We start from the raw sequence: 25,510 nt of genomic DNA on the forward strand, positions 1-25,510 counted from the left end.
CCTCTCTACCGATTCAGCCATCGCCTTAGTTCAGGTGGGTTTGATATCGACATAATTTGCGTCAGTAACATAAGAGGATAGAAAGGTTGGTGCGCAAAAGAAATCGCCAAAGAAGAGATGTTACGAAATCCCCAGAGCTAGTTACAATGCATCCCTGTGTGTGACCTCAAACTGACGAGACCCACGTTGTAATAGTTGCTATGTCATTTACCGTAACTAAGATTTCCCAAGCACCCTTCTCTGGTTCTATTCTGTTTACTCTTCAGTGTGCTGTAGTCTCTCTCTCTCTCTCTCTCTCTCTCTCACACACACACACACACACACACACACACACACACACACACACACACACACACACACACACACACACACACACACACACACACACACACACACACACACACACACACACACACACACACACACACACACACAGAAAATCACGTTGAAATTTGGAAAGTGGAAGTAGGAAGGTTAGAAGCAAGGAGAGTGAAGATAGGGAGGTTGTAGGTAAGGTAGATAGGAAGAGAAAAGTGAGGGAGCGTGGAGGTGGGGGCAGGGAGAGAGGAGGTTGTGAGGATGGAGATAAAGGTGGTGGGGGACGAGTGAAGGGGCAATAAGAAAATGAGTCAGTGTGCAAGGTGATGACTTACTAAGCCCCCCCCCCCGCGCGCGCGCACACACACACACACACACACACACACACACACACACACACACACACACACACACACACACACACACATTATAGACAAACAGATAAATTGATCGATATATGAAGAGAGAGGTGACATACTTTTATCATCACGAATTTTAATCGAAAATAATTGATAAATATTAAGGAGTGCAGAAAAATTAATAAAAATGGTAAGATTTGAATACACTTTTGAGTACAGTGTGACCCCGTCTGAAAATTGGTGTTCTTGGACGAGACTTTTTGAGGTGTTTGCGAATCTGCACTAACATACTAGGAAAATGAGTGTACAGTAAATGGTTGGAGATCCGCTTAAGTGTCGAAGGCGTGTGTGTGTGTGTGGGGGGGGAGTTAGGCTGGGTGAGTGGGGTCAGTGAGTCCACCCTGGCCCTAGCAATCAATAGTAGGCCATGTTTGGTCCACCGCAGTCAACATGGGCCCATCGCGTTCATTGTGCCTCTGTGCTTCCTGGTATGTCCTTCATGCTGCTGTTGGTCGTGGAACAAACATGGTTTACACACACACACACACACACACACACACACACACACACACACACACACACACACACACACACACACACACACACACACACACACAATTTCGTAGATTATGTTTGAGTGCAAAGGGGAGTCGGTGGGCGAGCACAAAAAGAAGGCATACTGGAAACTCCCTTCATTCTTCTGTGCACTTGTATAGTGGTGCTGACTAGACCTGCCAGATTTCTTTTCAGTTTACAAAATGGCTCTGACCAGTTCTGGCAGATTATATGGACTTGCAAGGGATATATTGTAGAGTTTTTTTTTTTTTTTTTCCTGATGAAGCTGGACACCCCTAACTCCTTGAATGTCACAGATGCATGAAATTCTATGAACCTTTCGGAATCAGTAACCATGATTACTGGCCAGATCAGCTCCAGTCTGACGGCACTTGGCCGTCGGGTAATCAGAAAGAGGCTTGGATTTCTCAAAGTTGCAGCATATGCTCTGATAATTAGTCCACAAATAAAATGAGGTCAAGTACGGTCAATTTACATCACATATATACTCATTATTTATATTTTAAGCAGTAGAAGAATGTATCTTGTAGAGCAGATCATACTGACGGGTATTGGTACCATGAACAGGAATTATAGTATGGTTACAGCTATTAATATGTGAAGGTAAACTGTTTTGTTTTCAGTTTGTTATGCTAGCTATTCATTACTTACAATCACTTTTCATGCGCATAGAAATCTGCATGATATTTTTAAGTATATAGGTTTCCTAAGTCATTTTTAATACTGTATATAATTCATCAGCATTTACTTGGAGATCAGGGCATCTTTTGAGCATCCTCCACCCCCCTTCAAATGCCTGCCTCTACACTTACTTTCAGATGGAGTAAAAATAATTTTCAGGCCTCCCTCCCACTCCCATGAAATGGCTTCCCTATGTTTCATAGAAATAAGAAGTGGACTAAATCTAAAGCTTTGTTTAGTGAGATTATGTGATTAGCAAGTGATAGTGGGAGGAGTTGTCTGTGGTCACGTGAGGCTGCATGTGGAGATGTAATTAATTATATGTCTAGTAGCTGTTGACTCCTTCCTGCTGGTCTAACAGAGTCATTGGTACAGTAACTTAGGACTGATATAGGATTCATTGAGAGAAGCAAAACTGGTTTATCCCTCCTCTTCCCAATCATCTGTCTCCAGTTTCTCTTCTTTCTCATGCGCTCTGCATGCTCTGTAAAATTTGTCCTCTCTGTGGCCGTAGGTGCAGCCCTTTCTCCATCTTCTTACATTTGTTATGTTTCTGCCAATTGTAGCCTTGCATTATTTTGAAATATTCATCTTGCATTGACAATCATTTGCCTGAATTCATGTTGTGCCCATGTTTACAATAGTAGTAATAAAAATACAGCACAGTAATCCCTTGATTATGTGACATACAGTAATAGGGACGTGGTTTGTCCGGATACAGTCGAAATCAGGATACAGAGCAATATCCTACCTACCTGTACCCAAGCTATATGTACAGTACCCCTCCTACTTGTGGCAGTGTTCTTCGGTCTTTCAGGTATTTAGACATCAAAACACACATGGGAATATCTAATATAATGCTAGATTCCGTTACAGGTGGCTTTACATTGAGTGAGAAGCCAAATGGTTTCCTGTAAGCCAAGAAACCATTTACAACGCTGGGTGGTAGCCATATAACCAAACCATACGTGCTCCCTATGTGTCAAGTGGGTTGGTGGAGGGTTAGTGCCCCTCCCTGTAAAACAAATAACTCAAAGTCAAATGGCCACCCCATACGGGATTATGGCGTCTGGCAATAGATAGATAGACATTAAGAAAACAATGCATAAACAATAAAAATCTTTAAAAATCCTCAGTACTTACGACCCAGTGAACGGTGGCAGGGGTCGTAACCCGCAAGCCTGCTGCGAGTGTACAGTAATCCCGTGTGGTCTAGTGGCTAACAACATCACTTAACAAATGTCAAACACCTCCTGAATCAGCTTGGCCTGTGATTTCTTGGTATCAGACATGTTTGAACGGGCCAACATTGCTCATTATCTCATGCTTCCTCTCAAGAGTCAAAACCTTCCTCATTCATTTCTCGAGTGGTGGTGGGGCCATCATCACACACATGAGAATGCCGCAGAGGAAAATCAAGGCATGAAGAAAGTACGGAACCACCACAAATGTGACAATGGAAGCTGCCATGGTTACAGTTTGGCCAAGCATGTCCACACCCGAGAGAGACAAAGGTGGGAACTGAGTTGCGGTACAGCCAAGTGAACACAGTGCTGCCATGACTTGACCCATGCTTGGCTATAAGCACATAAGTAAAAAGTGTGAAACTGACCTATGAGAGCAAGGGTTATTTTCTCTCGGCCAGGCAAATGTTGCCACACGGCAGCAACACTGGATCCCCTCAGGGAACGTCCGAGTAATCTTGCCGGTCAGGTGCCTTTGATCATTCGGTAGCGAGGTGGATGGCTGCACATGCCTGGGATTGTCCGAGTGATCCAGGCTGCTGGGGGACTTTGTTCAGTGAGGAGGCGGACAGCCATTTTTGCTTAGCATGTGGGTTAGGGTCTGTGTTACTCGTACGCGGCCGGTAGCACCTGAGTGATCTGGGCGGCTGGGAGACTTTGACCGTTTGGTGAGCAGGCAGACAGCCATTTTTGCTCAGCTGGTGGGTTAGGGTCTGTGTTTCTTGTGCGCAACTTAGACCGTCCGAGTGATCTGGGCTGCCAGGGACTTTGACTGTTAGATGAGGAGGCAGATGGCTATTTTTGATCAGCTGGTGGGTTGTAGTCTGTTACCCACGTGTGGCCGGAGAGGCCGGCTGGCCGCCCAGCTGGCAATGTCAGAAATTTCATGTCCAGATACGGACAAAGAAATCTAGATACGGAAATAATAGACCCAAGGCCTAACATTCGGATACAGAGCATGTCTGGATAGTCAGGTGATTACTGTACATATTTTTATTGCCTTTGTTGACCATAGAGTGGAGAGAACTTTGAAAATAGGCTACTTAGGAAGTTGTGTCTGTGATGCTGAACTACTGTTAAGAGAAGTACAGTATACACTGGTCTGTACAGTAATTTTATTAGGCTGGCCATGAATTCTCATTGATTTGTTAATGTCTTTATTAGGTTGGCCATGAACTCTTATTGATTACCGTATATGCAAGCATGTAAGTTGACATTTTAAGCATAAAAAACTCTTTAAAAAACTGGGGGTTGGCTAATTCGCCTAGCATAAGTTGTTGATACATGGCAGAGACAAAAATAAGGCCGTGGCATTTACCGAAGGAGGGAAGTGACACTACCAGCAGGCCTACAGCCATGCGGCAGCCTACTAATTCTATCATGTTAGTCATGTACTGCAATTTTTATGTTTTATATACAGTGGCACATCTTACCCAGTTAATTTTTGTAGACAAGACAAAGTTTTAATAAAAAAGTTGTGGTTACCGGTAATTACTGGTCTTTACACCAAAAATGTGAGGAGTATCCTATGCTGTGCACCCTCCCACGAACGTAAACTAACACCAACTGGGTAACGGCTGTTCTAGACGGTGACCCGCTATTACCTTAGGCTTTCCATGAATAGAAACTATATACATTTTGAACAATTTTGCCTCAGTGATCGGTTGCACACCGCAGTTATAACAGTTCTGGAAGTGGTGCTGCCTTATTTGATGGTCGACTTAGCTGGTGAATATAGGCCTAAACCTGAGTTACACCTCGGAATTTTAGGGGTTGACTTATTTGCTGGATGGACTTATATGGAAGAATATATGGTAGTGAATCGCTCAAGATATGAGTTGCTGAAAGTTAGAATTTCACTTGGGTGCAGTTTTTCATGTGGTTTCAAAATTCTGTGTGGTTAACCTGTTTTTCATATCTGTCCATTTAATGATTGTAGTACAGATGTACTATTATCAGTGTAACAAGCAAACAAGGAAGCTTATCCCCTCATCACTCATAATTTTTTGCCCTGCTGTAAATGTGTGCTCAGGGTAACCTGAGGGCTACGTCACAAATTTGAGAAATAGTGAAGGAGCATTTACGTAATGGATGGAATTGTTTCAATAGCCCTGTGCTCCCCACTCAGGTTTATTTCAAAGATCTGAGGTGACGTATAATGGAGGTTTATTCCAGAGAGAACTTCTATACCTGTGCTCTGTTAGATGTCTAGCCCCATACTGACTCACAGCGAGCAGCGGGCGTGGGAACCTTAAGTCAGCAGTTTAGAGAAGTGTGCTGATTTCATCAATGGTACTGGTTACATATACATACCTGTACCTGTATATATATAGGTTTTAGGTGTACATAGTATGGGTACATTTTTTTATAGAGCCTAACATAGGTAAGCTATAAGATGTGGTTTTAGGAGAGCCAAAGCCAACATATATTGGGACATAAATATGAAATACAGTAAAATTTTATTTTTGTATACGAGAAACAGGTGTAATGCTGTGACCTGATTGCAATGATTGTGTTTTCATGTTTCAGGATTCACAGCATGTACGGCGACAAACCCTATTTGGTTCATCAAGACACGGCTTCAGCTAGACCACAATGTTTATGGACAAAGCTCTTCTGCCATCGAGTGTATACGCAGAATCTACACACAAAAAGTTAGTACTGTACAGTATTGTCTTGTAGTTTATATGTATCATTATCCTAATCTTGGAGATCTTGCTTCCTCTTGAAAACCGTCACAGCCGGACGATGTAGTTATTATCAGTGCATTTCATTATGCCTACCTGCTTTCCTTTCAGTTATGTGGGCAGTAAAGATGAACATGCAGTGATAGGTAAAATCACTAAGTGGTAGTGATGATTTCAGTGGCATTATGTTGAGTTTGGAACTGGTTAAAAGTAGTATTGTACGGTACAGTATAGTAGTGTGCTTTCAAGAACCACTGGTAGTCTGTCTGTAATATTCTGAGTGGCTCTAGTGATTTTGTAGCACCCTTTTCATGGCAGTAGTTTTCAGCACATTGCAGCTCATGAACCTCTTATATGCCATGGATGCAGATCATCATCGTCATCATATAATCCTGTGTTGCCCCATGAGGAGCATAGGAGCCTGGGGTTAGGCAAGTTGGTCCTGACATTTAGGATGAGAGTGACCAGCCTCTCTCATCCCTGAGTGACAGTACATGAGCAATAACCTCCAACCATCCTTTGGATATGGAAACCTGCACAGGCTCAATCTGATTGGAGCGCCTTAATTTACCCACTGAACCAGCAGGCGCTGTAATTTGGTTAAATGATTATCACCTAGCGTAGTAACTGGTTTCCTGGTGTACAGGAAACCATTTGGATTGTCACTCAGTGTAGAGTCACCTGTAGGCAGAAGGAAAAGGAAAGAGTGAAGAAAGAAAAGACAGAGGAGGGAGTGTAGAGTCACCCGTAGGCATAAGAAAGAGGAAAGAAAGACAGAAGAGGACAGAAGGTAAAAAGGAAGGAAGAGAGGAAAGGGCAGTCACCCGAGAGCAGCATTACATCAAGTGAGTGAATGGTGAGCGCCCCCACCTACCACTTGGATGCAGATTATGTCAATATTAAAACAATACAGGATAGATGACATTATTAAGGGGCACTATGCATAATAAATCACTGTGGAAGAGATGCTACAAAGCCTCCATGTCACTTAAAATACAGGCCAGAGGGAGGTGCAAAAGGACACCTAGCTTTTGTAATTAAGGGAGTCATTGCTTGCTGGGAGCATTTGGATCTTCCTGAAGTAGAAAGTAAAGTGGTAAATTTCTCCTCTGGATGTGTGTGCTTTTCTGAGGAAACAGTAGCTGGTTACTAAGACAAAGACAGAGAAAATCTGAAACCTTCATGCCAATTTGTGTAGGCCTGTGTGTGTGCATGCATGTGTGTGTATGTGTGTGTGTTGTTGTTCTTGTTACTGAGTAATCTCGGTCTGTCATGCCAAGCAGACCCATCAAATGCAAGCAAGCAGCCACCCCTGCAGTGCCCTTCCCTGCACTGAACCAGTGTTCCTCTGTGGTAGACAGTGCCTCATCGCAGCGAGGCACGTGGAAGAGTGTGGAGGTTTTGTTCTGGATGGATGCTGCATTTCTCCCCCTGGTTAACGGGAACAACAATAGGTACCACGTCACCTCATCCTTCGGGTATACGGTTTCTACCCACCATTGTAAATGGTTTCCTGGATTACAGGAGATCATTAGGCATGTCACTTTGTGTAGAGCCACCAGAAATGGAAAGAAGAGTAATTAAGAGTGACAGGAAGGATGGTAGAAGTAGGAAGAGGAGGGAGGACATGGAAAAAGAGTGATAAAGTTGAAGGAAGAAATTGGCAGCAGTACATCATGTAAGTGGGTGATAGTTGTGTGTGTGTGTGTGTGTGTGTGTACTTACCTAGTTGTGATAGCCTACAAGAAATGAGCTTCACTTGTGGGGTCCCGTCTCCGTTTCTCAATTAGTCAAAATTTGCTTTGAATTCATTTAACCCGCCCCATCCCGACGTTTTTGGACCCCCCCCCCCTTTTTTTTCCCCAAACATCTGCTTTTGGTGAGAAACATCGAAAATTCATAGAGAAATCGCTCACCTGAGGTTTAAAATACGTGATTTAGGTACGAGTACTTCCTTACCTGACTGGGTTTTCTAACAGGCTGGCACCAAAGAAAATAAGTTCTATGGGAGGGTAACTATTTTATCCACTCATAAACAGTATTTATTTATTTACTTGGTACGAATTTATATGTAGTACAAGAGTATATTGGTTTTCAAACAGTAATATAGGCATTATAAGCATTGTTTCACTCACTAACTCATCACCATTCATGACCTTTTTTTTCCCACATTACCTGATCATCATTTCTGACTGTTTCTTCCTCTAATGCTATGTAAACTCTGTCCTCCACATTGTCATCGATTGGGGAATCACTCTGGCCCTGAATGTCTTTATTGGCCAGGTCACTGGTAACAGGTGAATTGCCGAGACAATGGCGTGCAGGGGGGGGGGAGAGATTATGCGGTGTAAGGCATTGTTCCTGCTTGGGATCTTGTAGAGGAATAGAGGAAGGTGTCCCGTGTATACATGCCAAAAATCACTCACGAAATCACTTGCGAAAATTGAAAATTGTGCAATTAGGGACCTTGCAATGTTGCCGCGTTAATTCACATCGCCGGGACGGCGCGGGTTAAGTTTTTAGACTGGACAATCTCTTTGTCCAGGCTGTTCCACAGATCTATGCATCTACGGTAAAAGTCCAATTATTCGGCATCTATGGGACCGGGATGATGCTGAGAAACTGGATTTGCTGAATAATCAAAAGACCTACCTAATCAGTACCTTAAATATATTGGTGAACTCTGTCATCACCACTTATGGTATTACAACTGTGTTTGGAGAGAGTACTGTATACTGTACAATACTGCAATCAATACGGTACTATACCTGAATCTGAAATATATATGTTAGTGAACATATACGAGTGTAATGACACTGTAGGCCTACAAGTCAGATAACACTTCCTGGATGGCCGAAATGATATGGAGTATTACCTACCAGCTCAGTACATCACTTGTATTGTGAACTCATCACTACTTATATTATTACAAATATGTTTGGAGTGAGCACTGTTTACAATACTTTTTCCAGACACAAAATAAAATAGTCGGAAAATTACATAAAATAAAGCGAAGGAATATGAATTGGTAAGGGCTTTCTGATGAAAATTAAACGTACATTCAGCACTCATTCTTTTGTTCATTTTTTTTGTTTACATGTGAAAGGGAGAGTATTGATGCAAACAGTAATGTATTCCATTTACCCCTTAATAACCTCCGGCATTGAACAACCCTTCACAGTACCGATGTCAGTGATGTCGAGTTAGTGAGCTATGAAAAAACTGTGAACAATTATGGGAAGGGAACGAAGGTCACTGGTATGTTTACACGACTCTGCGCTACGATTGCAAGCAGTCAGGGGGTCTGTTAATCTCAGATGTTTTCGCCCATGTGGTAAATGCACCGTAACATTGTAATTTCTCCCGTGAATCATAGCAAATCATAGCATGGGTTTAGGAAGCTAATTAACACATTGCTAGGTGCACCAGACAATTATCTTCACATCTTTAGGAAAATGGAAGAAATTTAATCCCTCTCTTGAGTACATACAGTGTTCTCCATTCTTCTGAAATCAATTTATTTTTCTTAAAGATGTGAAGATATTCGTCTGGCTCACCTAGGAATGTGTTATTTAGCTTCCTAAACCCATGCTATGATTCGCTATGAGTCATGGAAAAATTGATGAAGTTACGGTGCATTTACCAAATGGGCGAAAACATCTGAGATTAACCGACCCCCTGACTGCTTGGACTCGTAGCGTAGAGTCGTGTAAACATACCAGTGACCTTTGTTCCCTCCCCATAATTGTTCAGTTTTCTTTATAGCTAACACTAACTTAACATCACTGACATTGGTACTCTAAAGGGTTGTTCAGTGCTGGAGGTTATTAAGGGGTTAATGGGATATATTACTGTTTGCATCAATACTCTCCCTTTCACATTAAACACAGAGATGAACAAAAGAATGAGAGCTAAATGTATGTTTAACTTTCATCAGAAAGCCCTTAGCAATTCATATTCTTCCAGTTTATTTTTAAGTATTTTTCTGACTTTCGGTTAGGTTAGGTTTGGTTAAAGTACAGTATTAGGTATAGTTAAACTCGGTTAGGTTAGGTTTAGTCAAACAGGACAGTCCCTTCCGCCATTATGCTGAGGAATACAAATACTGGAGCCATACAGCTAAAAACAAAGGGGAAACTGATTTAACAGGCAACATTTATTTATGGGTAATGCATTACAGTATCGGTGGTTCGTGGGCTACGCAGTTACCGGTAAATATCATTTTCAGGAAGGCGTCAAGAATGAACGAATTTCAAGAATTAGCGAGGGGGCTTGGAACGTAACCCTCGCTAATTTGTTAGGGGTAGCTGCTGTACAGTATGATACTGTGCAGTATTGTAATCAATACAGTACTATACCTGAATCTGAAAAATATAGAAATTAGTGAACATACAGAAGTGTAATGAATATTAGGCCTACAAGTCACAGATTACACTTCCTGGACTGCCGAGATGATTCCAGACATCTGCCGAACAATCAAAGATTTTTGTAAATGGGACTCAAAACTGCCGAAATGTCGGATCTACCGAATAATCAACTGCCGAATAATAGGACTTCTACTGTATATGGACAACTGTATTTCTTGATATTCTTAAACTTGGCTTTTTCAGTTTCATTCCATGCCCTCTTGTTACTCTCCCATCCCACACAAACAGTTTTCTGACAATTTTTTCTACTCCCATCATGGCCCTGAACACTGCAAGCATGTCACCTCTCTCTCCTTTCTCTAAGGTAGGTAGATCTAGATTTTCCAGCCTTTCCCTGTATGACAGATCTGCCAGGCTAGGGACCATCTTGGTTGCTGTTCTTTGTATTCTCTCAATCTTTTAATGTGAAGACCACTACTGTCGCCTATTCCAACCTGGGGTGGATCATGGCCACTCAATTTTTTCATCATCTCCTCATCCATGTAATGAAATGCTACTCTTATGATAGTCAAGAGATTATACTTCTCTCTAACTACAGTGAACCCTCGATACTGTAAAACAAACTTAATGGGGGGAGGAGTGGGTCACTATATCTGAAAGTTCACTATATACGAGGGGTTCGGTATTTCTGAGGGATTACCAAACTCAGTTCACTATATAAAGGGAGTCGTTCAGTCCTACGTGCTCAAACTAACTCTATGAAGTTTTACATGGAGAATTCAATGGTTTATGAAGTTGCACATGTAAATGCAATACTGCATGAAGTTGTACATATAAATACAATACCTATAATAAGAACACAGTATAATGTAGTACTGTTACAGTACACTTACTGTGCCAGGACGGGATGCTGTTGTCACCCTGGGCTGATTCACGAATTTCCTCCACATTTAGTGGCCTTTGTTTGCAAAATCCGGGGGACGTTCGGTCATGATTTGGCCGCTCGCTATATCAGAAATTCGCAATACCTGGGTTTGTTACTGTATCTTGTTAATGTGTTTTTGAGATAACAAACTATACTGGATCAGCACTTCCAAGTCCTTCTTTTCTCTTGCTTTTGTGATTGGTTCATTACCCATCAAATAATTCAGTGATGATCTCTTGGTACTTTTACCCATTTCCAGTATTTTACACATTTGCGTTGAATTTCATTTCCCACATCTGGTTCCACTGATGAATCCTATGCAGGTCCTTCTGCAGCATTTTACGGTCTTCTTCAACTTCAACTTTGCTCATGATCTTTGCATCATTGGTAAACAGACTTGCATAACTTCATTCCATCTACCATGTTGTTTATATAAATCAGAAACATTACATGTGCTAACACTGAGCGCTGTGGGACTCCACTTGTTACATCCCTGTATCCAGATATCCTGTCCTTTATTACTGTTCTCATTTGCCTGTCTCTCAAGAAATCTCTCATCCATTCCAAGAGGTACCCCTTCTGTCCTCCCATGTGTTCCAATTTCCATATTAGTCGCTTGTGAGGTGCCTTATCAAAGGCATTCTCCAGATCTAAATACACACAATCCACCCAACTATCTCTCTCACTCTCTCTTGTAGCATGCCAATCGCCTTTGAGTAGAAGCTCAACAAGTTGGAAACACATGACCTTCCACATCAGAATCCAAACTGACTTTCTGCCAAAATGTCCATCTCCAGATATATTATCCATCTGTCTTTCAGGATTCTCCAGAACAATTTTGTGACCAAGCTGGTCAGGGACACTGGTCTGTAATTCAGGGGTTCTTCCTTGTTCCCTCCCGTATAAATTGGTAGTGCACACACTGGCCCTCTTCCATTCCTGAGGCACTTTCCTTTCTTCAAAAGAACACACAGTTAAACCATGAATCTTATCTGCCATTTGTTCTCTGCATTGCTTTAGTATCCAGTTAGAGGTCCCATCTGGTCCTGGGACCTTCCTCACTTCTTGAGTTTCCAGTAATTTGTACACTTCTTCCACTTCAACATTTACATCTTTTAACACTACTAATCACTTCCTCCTCCTCCACAAAATAACTTTCTCTACTGAAGATTGATTGGAAGCATTTGTTCATTATTTCAGGTTGCATAACTGCATCTTTATAGACATATCCCTGTACTTTCAGCTTATTGATTCCTTCCTTCTTTATAGACATATCTTTTTATTTTCAGCTTATTGATTCCTTCCTTCTTTATAGACATATCTTTTTATTTTCAGCTTATTGATTCCTTCCTTTTGTTTCAAGTTACTGTTAATAAACATGTACTACCTTACATTTGTCAATTATACCTTGTTTGAAGTTTCTTTCTTCTTCCTCTCTACATATTCTTGTTTAGTCATTTCTAGTTCTTTTATATTCTTCCTTTGTACTACTGTATCATTACCTCTCTCTCCAATTGTTCCAAACCTTATCCCTTTCTATTTTTGCTATCATACATCTTTTGTTGAACCAGCCATTTCTCCAATTCTCTTTCCCACTAAGGTTTGGCACAGGCATTTCCACACCTGTGTGTGTGTGTGTGTGTGTGTGTGTGTGTGTGTGTGTGTGTGTGTGTGTGTGTGTGTGTGTGTGTGATAGAGAGAGGGAGAGAGAGAGAGAGAAATAATTATGCTTTACAATGCAAGACTGGCAGTAATCAAGAGCAGGGCTACCAACTTCCATAAGAACTTTTTCAACATGTTCATCATTTGTGTCATGGTAACATAGGAAATGTGAAGATGTATACTTTTTGGATCAAGAGTAGTTAGGTGTATACAGTACTGGCACCCCTTGTATCTGAACAACTGGTTTCCAAATTTTTGCTTGTCCGATATGCGAGTTTTTGCACTAGAACCTCTTATCCAAATCAACATTCCCATTGATCTGAACTCACGCTGCAAAAAGTGTACCCCTATGAAAGATTTTTTAGCTTTATAACCTGCTAAGATGCAAAGAAATGCCCATCCAGTCCTCCATAAAGTGTACCTGTATTGTATTTAAGTAAATCAGTATTTTTGTGTATCTGGGAATAACTCTTTGTGACCACCTGACATAACCCCATTATGTAACTCATGTTGTATTGAGTGTAATCCAAATTCTGTTGCAAGTATTGTGCTGCTGGAAATGTGTAATTATGACTGGACATGAACCTTGGGTTGATTAAAGTCACAAATGATAACCCTGTTAAGTATGGCCATTTTACATAACCCCATAAAACCAATGTCTTATTGAGTGCTATTTGAATTATGTTGCAATTATTGTGCTGCAGTAAGTGTGAAATTATGTCTGAACATGTACCATACATTGGGGGGGAAACTAAAGTCACAAATGATAACCCATACGGTATGACCACTTGACATAACTCCATATAACCCATGTGTTATTGTTAGAAAGATTTTGTTGCCAATTAATATTTTGCTTTAGCTATGTAATTATGACTGGATATGTACTTTGGAATGACAAGTCACAAATGATATATCCCTGTACAGTATGGCCATCTGACTTAACCCCATGTAACCCATGTGTTATTGAGTGTTATGTAGATTCTGTTGCAAGTAATATGCTACTGTAAGTGTTTAATTATGACTGGATATGTAGTTGAGGAGTGTCTGTCACACACGATAACCTTGTACAGTATGAATACCTGACATAACCCGTTATATCCCAGGTGCTTTTTTGTCGTTATACAAATTCTGGTGTAGGCATTGTGCTTTGTAAAGTGTGTAATTGTGACCAAAAATATACTTGTGAGGGAAATGACTAAAAGTTGTACGGTACATGAGTAACCATCTATGGACCCCTGACATCCATCCATCCATCCATCCATCAATCCATCCATCCATCATCTAATCCAGTGTTGCCCCATGAGGAGTGTAGGAGCCCAGGGCTAGGCATAAGCCCATATAACCCAACTGTTATTGAGTATTATCCAAATTCTGTTGCAAGTGGTTTGCTGCTTGAAGTATTTAATGAGTACATGAGGTCCGATTGAAAAGTATCCAACCATATATATATTTTTTTGTAGTAAACCAGTAGGAGCATTGGGATGCGACTCAATCATGACCTTGAATTGTTGAGCACATGCTTGAATGTATTCAGTGCTGCCGCCCAAACCCACTCACTGCTGAGCAGTGTGTGTTTGAGGAAGTGTTCTTCTTGTCACATTTTTGTTTGTTACAGACATGTCAAACTTTGCTAATCAGAATCCAGACTTCATGAAGAAGATAATAACTAGTGACGAGTCTTGGGTGTATGGATACAACCTAGAAGCGAAAGCTCATTTGTTACAGTAGAAGTCGCCAGAATCGCCGTGGCCAAAGAAGGCATGGCAGATTTGGAGCAAAGTGAAGCTCATGCTGACTCTTGATGCACACCAATGTTTATAGTAAATTCATCACTCAGATCTCTGTTTACTCTCAGTATGCTCCAGAAGGCCAAACAATCAATAAAGAGTACCACCAGGGAGTTCTCCGTCGCCTGCGGAATGCAGTGCGTCGCAAGAGACAAGAGCAATGGGAGGCGGAGGACTGGCAGCTCCACCACGACAATGCTCCGGCCCACTCATCCCATCTCGTTCAAGATTTTTTTGGCCAAATGCAGGATCACACAGGTTCGGCAGGTTCCTGCAGATTTTAATAATTTCCTAAATTGAAGATGCCGCTGAAGGGTTCAAGATTTGAAGACACAATTGAAATAAAGACAAATGCGACAAAGGTCTTGTTGGCGATCCCAAAAACTGACACTTCAAAATTTTGCCACCATTGAAAGATTGCTGAGCTAAATGTGCTGAGTCCCATGAGACATAATGTACTTTGAAGGGCATTAAAGTCAGAACTAAATTTTTTTTTTTTTCTTTAACCAGCTAAGGGTTAGATACTTTTCGACTAGACCTCGTATTATAACCGGATATGTACTTTGGAGGGGCTATTCTTATTCACACTAAACTTCCATTGCCACTTGACATAGCCTCATAAAACACTATTATAGTCACCTCATCATCTGAAAACTTGCTGTCTGAACTAGCTTGACTTGACATAACCCCTTTAGATAACAGGGAGTTGTATTTATGTACAGTAAGCTTACCACTGTCACTCATTGGGTTAAATTGGTCATTTACTGTACTGTACATATTACACGTGTTCATTTGAAGGGTCAGTTTTGCAGTATTTCACACATTTAATTTCTTCTCATTTACAGTACAGTACTGTATTTAAAAAAAAAAAAAATGATCCATCATGTTTTATTATAACTACAACAATTTTAGTTTCTCTCAGATACCATAGTGCTTTATGCATAACTAGCTTGACTTGACATAACCTCTTTGGAAAATGGGGTTTGTATTTATATAGAGTATGCATACCACTGTCACTGTCTATCTGTCTATTGCCAGATGCCACAATCCCATTAGGTGTGGCTACAAACAAATCACTTCCATGTCACCCTGTCCCCCACCATTTCACGCCCTCTCCCCACCTCACACACCCCCTCCCTCATGTACCTCTCCATTCCATTCCTCCTTCTCATCCTCGGCCTCCCCCTCCACATCACTCACATACAGTCTCCTCATTAGTCTCTCGCTGTCCATCCTCTCCACATGGCCAAACCACCTCATTATATATCTTCTAACACTTTCTATCACATCCACATTCACACCACAATGCCCGTTCACTTCCTCATTTGTCACTCTCTCTCTTTCCATGTAACTCCACATGTTCCTTTCAGATATCTCTTTTCTACTGCTGTCACTGTTGACTTGTGTCCTTTCAGCAAGGTCCATGCTTCACTTGTATACGTTAGAGATGGTATCACAATACTGTCATGCAGTGACTCTTTTAGTTCCATGCGCACTTCCCTATTTCTTATCACTGCTTTCAAAGAATCAGCCACCTTTCTACCTTGATGTACCCTTTCAAGCACTTCATCCTCCATACTTCCGTCCTTACTTATCTCACTACCCAAGTACAGTACTTAGATGCACTCACATTTTCCATTTCCTTACCATCCAGCCTCACTGTACATTCAGTAACTTCATTCCTCTCAAAGACCATAACTTTACTCTTCTCCACCTTTAGATTCTCTTTCTCACACATTCTCCCAAACTTATTCACCAAGCCTTGCAGTTCCTTTTTATCTTCACTTAACGGTACAGTATTATCTGCAAACAACAATACAGGAAATTTCTAAACACTATCCTCTCCCATTAAGGCTGCTTCAATATCCACTGCTCTACCTTGTATGACCCTCTCCCATTAAGGCTGCTCCAACATCCGCTGCTCTACCTTTTATCTCTTTTATAACTCCATCCATATACAGATTGAACTACCATGGAGACATGACACATCCCTGTTTCAATCCAGCATTCAGATTGAAAAATTCTCTCAGTTCACTATCCACAAGCACTGCAGCCTTAGCACCCTTATATAGACTCTTCATGGCATTCAATAACGTCCCATTTACTGCATATATTCGTAATATTTTCCACATTCCTTGTCTATCCACTTTGTCATGTGCTTTCCCCAAATTCATGAAGGCCACATACAACTTCTTTCCTTTCACTAAAAAACTTTTCCATTAAAGACCTGAGGATGAAAATCTGATCTACACAGCCTCCCCCTTTCCTAAAATCTCCCTGTTCTTCACCAACTGATTCATCTGTTATTTCCCTAACTGTGCCAATAAGTTTCCTACCATATACTTTGCCAGTTACACAAAGAAGACAAATGCCCCTATGATTACCACACACTTCTTTTTCCCCTTTTCGTTTGTAAAGGGTAACAATTATGCTGTACCTGACTTCCAGTCCTCTGGGACTCTACCTTCCTCCCAGGCCAATCTGCACATCTTCCATATGCATTCTACGTCTGTCTCTCCCCCATGCTTCATCATTTCACCACACACTCCATCAATTCGTGGGCCTTTCCCAATTTTGGCTTTCTTCATTGCTTGCACTACTTTCGATCCCACTGATCTTTTCCTCCATTCTTACCACCCTTTTTCTCCCAGACATTTCCAAGCCACTTTCTTGCATTACTTTCATTCTCTGTGTTCAACCATTCCTTAAGTGTTTTCTCCATCTGCTCACTTTTTCTTCCTTCTTCACTATCAGTCTACCATTTTTATCTTTCACTCCCCTACTAACTTCTTTATTGCCCTGTCTAACTCACTTTACTTTCTTCCAAAACATATTCTTACATTCTCTTTACTTTGCACGTAAATTTCTTTCAAATTCCTCAACCACTCTCTTCTTACTGTCTCTTACTACTCTTTTCACCTCTCTTCCTCTTTACATAAAATTCTCTCTTCCATCACTCATCTTCCTCCATGTCTCTGCTTTCCATCCACCCACTATACGCTTTCTTCTTTTGCGCCATAGCTTGCCTCACGTCTTCATTCCCCCATGCTGTTCATTGCACTTCCTTTTGTCTTCTCACCCCACATACCACCTCACATGCTGCACAGATTACTGAGAAAATAATGCATGCACCTTCCACTTCCCCCATCTGCTCCTAATCATATTTACCCAATTGCTCCTCCACTTCTCTGTTATGTTCTGCCTTTTTTCCATCCTCTTACAATCTTTCTATCCTCCTTGAATGGACAACTTCCTCCTGTCCTTCCCTCCTCCTGTTCCTCCATTATACTTGAACCCTGATTTTTTCCACCACCAAGTGGTGGTCAGAAGGTCCACTACCCCAGCCTCTGTATGCTCTTGCATCTACTACATTCCCTTCATTGTGTCATCCACACACACATAATCAATTACTGTATTGCCTTCCGTTCATTCAGTTCACCACCCACTCTTCTCATCACTTGCCTCATATACCTGTGGATCATTTTGTATCCAGAGAAGGTATTGGCTGTCATCATCCTCCACCCTGCACAAATGTCCAGTAGAGAACTGCCATTTTCATCACTTCTTCAGGCACACCTCACTCATCAACTACTCTATCCACCTTCACATTCCCTACTTTTCCATTCATCTCTCCTATCAGAAACACTCTCATTCCGTTCCATATATGCCTCCACATTTGGCTAGAACTCTTCTTCTCTTCTTTCACTCTGCTGGCATCATCTTGCATTGATGCAGATACACAAACTCTCACAGTCACCCAGATTTGTATTCCCTCTTTCAGTCTTACCTACACAATCCACGAACCACCTGATCCATTCTTTTCCATATTATTCTTCCATCTCTTGCACACAACAGTACATACACCCTCTTTTGTCCTCTCATTCTCACGTATTCCCTTGTGTATACCCTATCCATTCTCTCACTCTCTCCTCTCCATTTAGTCTCAGTTAATCCATATACATCCACACTCTCCACCCTCAGGCACCTGGACAATCTTTTTCATCTCATCATTCGCACCCCTTACATTCCATGTTGTAATCCGTACCATGTCCTTTGTCCGGTCCTTGGTTATCATCTGTTGGTTCATCCTGATCCATGGCTTCTTGTTTATACTTTGAGATAGATGTTTTCTGGGGAAGGGCACTAACCCTCCGCCAATTCACTTGACACATAGGGAACATGTGTTGGTTGGTTATAAGGTTACCACTCAGTGTAATAAATGATTTACTAGTTTGCAGGAAATCATTTGGCTTGTCACTCAATGTAGAGTTACCCAAAATATAGTCCTACTACGCTGAGTTAGTGGATGATGGGCGCCCCCACCAACCACTGTCACTCGTTGGGTTAAATTGGTCATACCGGTATACTTATCACAGGTGTTCTTTAGAAGGGTCAGTTTTGCAATCTTTCACACATTTAATTTCTTCTCATTTGTGATACAGTACTGTATATGTAAAAAAAAAATGTGGTCCATCAGCTTAAATTATGTAAGTTTTATTTTAACTACAACAATTATAGTTTCTCACGGATACCATAATGCATTATGTGTACTGCAGTATGCTGTAGATGGATTGCATGATAAAGCAGTAAAGTACACTTAGTTTATCCAGTTCTTTTTGTTATTATGCATGTGACAAAATCAATTTTATCACCAGGGTATCGGTGGGTTCTACAGAGGCATCACGGCATCATATTATGGCATCTCCGAGACTGTTATCCATTTTGTTATATATGAGGCCATCAAAGCAAAACTCATTGCTTACAGGTTTGTATATGTAGCTGTATGTTTGAGTTTTATAATATGTGAGATTTACTAGCTGATGCTGGTTTAGATTTATTTCCCTGAGAATTCATACCAGTTAGTTGTAATGTGAAATCATATATTTTTTTTTCTAATACCTTTTGTTGCTAATGTCTGGTAGGTAGGATAACCACCCTATATAACCAAATGAAGGCCTGGTAGTCTAGTAGGTTATGGCATTCTAACTGGATGTGGTCCCTGAGGTCATATATGTGAGGGGTGGTATGATTTATTGCTCACATAATGCCACTCTGGGAACAGTGGCCGGTCACTCACTGTAAGTACTTTGTATGGATTAGTTGCCAAGCCATAGGTCCCTATATTCATGATTGGGCAGAAAATGGTTGGTTGATTGGATGTAGTTGATTTCCAAATCCACTTATGTACTGATTTTTAATAGTATTTACCGACAGGGGGATGCGGTGTTCATTATGGTAGTCGTATAATACGTGTTTGAAAAGGTGCAGATTTTTATTTTGTGATGTGAGACTCCAGACTATGGAAATGCAGAAATAGTAAAAACCACCTAATCTAAAAGAAATTTAAATTTGGAAACCCACTTAATGTGGACAAGCTAACCACTGCAGTTTATACAGTATACCCCCACTATATCAAACTAATGGGGAGGAAACCTGGTTTGATAAACTGGAAAGTTCAGTAAATCCAAGGGTTCCCCCCCCCCATGTGGGAATTCACACACATGATTGAAAATAAGTGACTACAGTTTCATATTCTAGTGCTGTAAATGAAATCATTTTTCATTTTACACTAACCTGTCCCATAATTTTGCCCTTGTACAGCCCATTTCACATCCTTGTCATAGCACTTCTTGACTAGTACATTGTTACTAGAATCTTTTATTACAACTCGGCAGTTACTACAGGGAGAAGGTAGTTATAGGCTGGGTTGTAGTAAAATGGCTTGGAAACACTTGTATTATACATTGTACCTGTATAGATGGCTCAGTGTTATTACAGCTCAGCAGTTACTACAGGGAGAAGGTAGTTTTAGGCCAGGTTGTAGGAAAAGGTTTGGAAACACGTGTATTATACACTGTTTCTTTATAGATGACTGTACACTGCTTACACCGTTGTTCGTCTCCATGGAAAATGCTTTGCAAACTTGAGATACATGAGACATGAACACAATAGACTAGTTTCTGGTCAAAATGTTTTTTAAGTAAGATTTTTGTATAGGTAAAAAATACACAGAAAATTACTGTCGACCATTTATTTCAAAAAGATTGTGAAGATACATTAAAAATTAAATGACACAGTAGCTGAAAAATCATGTGACTCTGAAACAGCCTCTGATTGGTCATGATGTTACTACTCACATTGAGGCAGCATAGTCGGCTTCGCTTACGTACACTGTGCATACACTGTGCTTATTTCTGACCTCTGGAAATGCCTAGTGACAAGAGGAATAATTACTAGTGTTTTGTTCCAATGTGTAAGTGCACAGACAAGAGCACACCAGGGAAATTATTCCTCTGTGTACCAGCCAATGAGAATAAACGAAAGCAGTGGTGGCTGGAATTTGGAAGGAATTTGAGTGTAAAGTGGAGGGACTGTAAGAAAATGTTCTGGAGAGAGGTGAAAAGAGTAAGACAGGGTGGAAGTGAAGTTAGCAGGGGAGTGAAAGATAAAAATGGTAGATTACTAGTGGAGAAGGGAGAAAAAGTGAGCAGATAGAGAGAACACTTTAAGGAATTGTTGAACGTAGAGGATGGAAGTAATGCGAGTATAAGTGGCTGGGGAATGGCTGGGAGAAGGAGGGAGGTGAGAAGACAGGAAGAAATCAGTAGGATAGAAGTTGTGGAAGCAATGAAAAAAGTTAAATCGGGGAAAGCCCCAGGAATTGATGGAGTGTGTGGTGAAATGCTGAAGCATGGGGGAGAGAGAGTAGCAGAATGGATGTGGAAGATGTGCAGATTGGCCTGGGAGGAAGGTAGAGTCCTGGAGGATTTGGAAGTCAGGTATAATTATTCCCTTGTACAAAGGAAAAGGGGAAAAAGAAGTGTGTGGTAATCATAGGGGCATTTGTCTTCTTAGTATAATAGGAAAAGTGTATGGTAGGATACTTATTGACAGAGTTAGAGAAAGAACAGAGAAATTAGTTGGAGAAGAACAGGGAGGCTTTAGGAAGGGAAGAGGTTGTGTAGATCAGATATTCATTCTTAGATCTTTAGTGGAAAAGTTTCTAGAGAAGGGAAAGAAGTTGTATGTGGCTTTCATGGATTTGGAGAAAGCGTATGACATGGTGGATAGACAAGGATTGTGGAAAGTGTTAAGAATATATGGAGTAGATGGGAAGTTGTTGAATGCTGTGAAGAGTATGTACGATGGTGCGAAGGCTGCAGTGCATGTGGATGGTGAACTAAGTGAATTTTTCTCTTTGAAAGTTGGTTTGAAACAGGGATGTGTCATGTCTCCATGGTTGTTCAATCTGTACATGGATGGGGTAATAAAAGAGGTACAAGGTAGGGTAGTGGATGTTGGAGTGGCCCTGGTGAGAGAGGATAGTGTTTGGAAACTCCCTGTACTGTTGTTTGCAGATGATACTGTGTTGTTGAGTGAAGACGAAGGGGAGCTGCAAGGCTTGGTGGATGAGTTTGAAAGAGTGTGTAAGAAACGGAATCTAAAGGTGAATGTAGGGAAGAGTAAAGTGATGGTCTTTGAGAGAGGTGAAGTCAGTGAATGTACAGCGAGGTTGGATGGTGAGGAATTGGAAAATCTGAGTACGTTTAAGTACTTGGGTAGTGTGATGAGTAAGGGTGGAGGTTTGGAGGGTGAAGTGCTTGAAAGGGTACAGCAGGGAAGAAAGGTTGCTGGTTCTTTGAAAGCAGTGATAAGAAACAGGGAAGTGAGCATGGAAGTGAAAAAGTTACTACATGACAGTATTGTGATACCAACTCTATCGTACGGAAGTGAAACATGGACGTTGTTGGAAGGACAAAAGTCAAGAGTGAGAGCAGTGGAAATGAGTTATTTAAGAGGAGCCTGTGGAGTCACATGGAGAGACAGGCTGACGAATGAGGATATAAAGGAGCGTTGTGGTGTTGATGTGGATGTGATAGGAAGCATTATGAGGAACACACTGAGATGGTTTGGCCATGTGGAGAGGATGGAGGGTGAAAGACTGACGAAGAGAGTGTATGTGAGTGAGGTGGAGGGGGGAAGAGGGAGGGGGAGGCCGAGGATGAGATGGAGGGATGGGGTGGAGAGGTATATGAGAGAGGGGGGTGTGAGTTGGGAGCAGGGCAGTGAAATGGCGGGGGACAGGGCGACTTGGAGATGATTTGTTTGTGGCCACCCCAAACGGGATTGAGGCGTCTGGCAATAGATAGATAGATAGATAGATAGATAGTGGTGGCTGGCTGCTTGTTGGAAGTTCCCATAGCTGGAATGCAGTCTTGTGAAAATATAGTTTTCTTCACCATATAGGTTCATGCACACCTAGTTATCAGAAATACAGTAAAACAAACTGTGCCTAATTTAACTATTAATAGAAAATTAGGATTCAAAATGAAAATGTGCTAAGGTTAGCAAGTATTTCTAGAAAGCCAGCATGCCTTGACAGACTTCTGTTTTGCACAAATACTGATTTACAGTGCAAATAAATGTACTTGTGTGTTACATTAATATTTATACAAAGTAGAAGTCAGCCAAGGCAAGTTGTTCAGCTAAAGGAGAGACACTTCTTCCAAGCTTAGCATGTTTTCGCTCTGAATCCAGAGTTTTTATGAACAGTTAAATTAAACAGAAAAATTTGACCTGAGTTCAGATAATTAGGTGTGTATGAACTTGTATGATGATAAAATCTACAACACTTACCAATTAAAAGTGCTGATTCGGTGTTGATTTGGTAAATGACCACTGATACTCAGACATTATGCATTATTATGTGCAGATCTGTGATATAAAGTGTCAAAAGTTTGCGAACATTTGGGTAAGCCGAACTGCATCTGGAATAGACTCGTTTAATCTGGACTAAATTCTGATTACCGGTAATTGGATACAACAGAGCCTTGCTTTATTGAATGCTGATATAACAGATTTTGGATTTATCAAAAGCCTCTGAGGACATCAATATTTTTTAGACTATACTGAGCTAGGGTTGATAAATGCGGCGCAATACACAGTTCTTCTGAATTGCCAGCCATGTGTGGGGTGACTCACAACACAGCTGCCAAGACTAGTTTCTCCCACCCAATTAAGCTAAGCTGGAGATCTGCTAGCAGGAATAAATTATAAGTTAGGCAGTCTGGGGGCATCTGGTAGACTTGGATGGGACCAGAGTCTGTGGACACAATGTATGACATGTGATCAGCCTCAGTCTTGCCACACCCTTCATTGTGTTCAGACAGTAGATGTGTTTCTGGTTCTGGGTAACCATGGCAAGTGCACTCTGCCATGTACAGTACTTAGAAGCTTACGGTATATGTATCTTTTGATTTAATTTATCATTTGCACCAATCAAGACATGATGTCATAAATTCTTTGTGGCTGGAGGAAAGCAGCCGCCACATTGACGAAAACGTCAGGACCGTATTCATACTGCAGATGACGCTCCAATCCATCACACAAGACTTTACCAGTAACAGCAATAATAGTTGTCAAGATGTTTACTGACATGGCCACTGTAGATCCAAACTACCCCCTTCATATATGTAGTGAAGGAATAATACTTTTCATGGTGTAAACGGGTGGTACCTTTTAGGTACGTAAATTTCAGTGAAATCAACTAGAAGTAGCTTACAGCTACACCAGTCCTGAGCGGTGCTCATACCTCCTGAGGTGGAAAGTGATTAATGTATGGCATACAGTATCAGTTGTATGAGTTTTTATTGGTATTATGCTCATGGATGTTTAATATTTGACCTCTTCATTATTAGTTTTCTGAAAGAACAGTTTCAGAGAGTGACTGAACTTGATGTTAAAGTACCTTCAGGAGGGTGCGACGAAATGCCGAACGCCATAATAAGTCTTTAGTTGATATTAAATTTACAGTACTGACAGTGGAGAAATGATCAAAACCAGCTATTTACATCCCACAAATATAAGATGATAAATGCTTGCACCTGGAACCCCAGCTTTGCTAGAGGTCCAGATCTATAGTCCTGTACACTGACATCCCACAAGGCTCTTATCATTTCACCTTCTTGTTTTGCAGTCTTTGTTTCTCCAAATCTTTTTTTCCATCCTCAAAACTCATTCTCTGTAATAATGCTGTCCTTTGTTGATGATTTATCTGTTAACCTCACACCTCTTCAAAACTCATCATGCAGAAAACCAGCCCCAACATTTTGTGCATTCTCAAGAACAGTACTATTAGCAGCTCATAATGTTTACTTCAGTTAATCATCTTTCATATCTCTCTAGACAGAATGCACCTGCAAGTCATACTGTGTAACCATCACACTTGTAGTGGATGCTCACATGATCATATCTCAAACCATAAGTAGCATCAGAGCAAAGGCCTGATAAGTTTAATCCTCTGAATTCTTGGTGCACCACATATCCCCAGTGGAAAAAATCACCAAAAGTGGTTTATATCCACACATTAAATTATATTAACCAAGTCTGGACTCCCATCATACTAATCAGACTCATGGAGTACCATCAGAAGTTGTAGAACAAAGCCCTCATTAAAAAAAAAAAAAAAGAAAAAAAGTTTGTACACAAGACCACTAATGCAAATGATGTTCACCAGGAAACAAAGTACTTCAGATGAGAGATACTAATATAAACCACCTTCACCAGGGAACAAAGTACTGCAGATCAAGGATAACATATTCAGAACATGAGAGGTATATATGAGCAGGAGAAGGGAGGTGAAGAGATTGGTGAAGGAAAGTAAGAAGAGAGTGGATAAAGAGTTTGGGAGGAATCTGAGTGTGAAATGGAGGGAGAGTAAGAAATTGTTTTGGAAGGAGATAAAGAGAGTAAGACAGTGTGAAAGGGGAAATAGTAGAGAAATGAAAGATGAGAGTAATAGATTGTTGATGGAGATGAGAGAGAAAATAAGGAGATGGAAGGAGCACTTTGAGGATTTGTTGAATGTAGAGAGTGAGAGCGGTGCAAGTATAAGTGGTTGGGGA

The 25,510-nt window shown here is 41.0% G+C and overlaps 1 protein-coding gene across 1 annotated transcript in view; it reads left to right on the plus strand.

Annotated features, from left to right (window-relative positions):
- Rim2 (replication in mitochondria 2) overlaps nucleotides 1-25,510 on the plus strand; it is a 195,976-nt gene that overhangs the window by 124,988 nt on the left and 45,478 nt on the right. Inside the window, exons 4-5 of the mRNA XM_080279019.1 lie at nucleotides 5,708-5,832; nucleotides 19,262-19,371. Coding sequence (XP_080135145.1) covers nucleotides 5,708-5,832; nucleotides 19,262-19,371 — 235 coding nt within the window. The remainder of the gene's footprint in view (nucleotides 1-5,707; nucleotides 5,833-19,261; nucleotides 19,372-25,510) is intronic.

This window comes from Coenobita brevimanus, chromosome 76, assembly GCF_032717465.1.
Source record: "Coenobita brevimanus isolate Jiangsu-jjx chromosome 76, ASM3271746v2, whole genome shotgun sequence".
Lineage (NCBI taxonomy): Eukaryota > Metazoa > Arthropoda > Malacostraca > Decapoda > Coenobitidae > Coenobita > Coenobita brevimanus.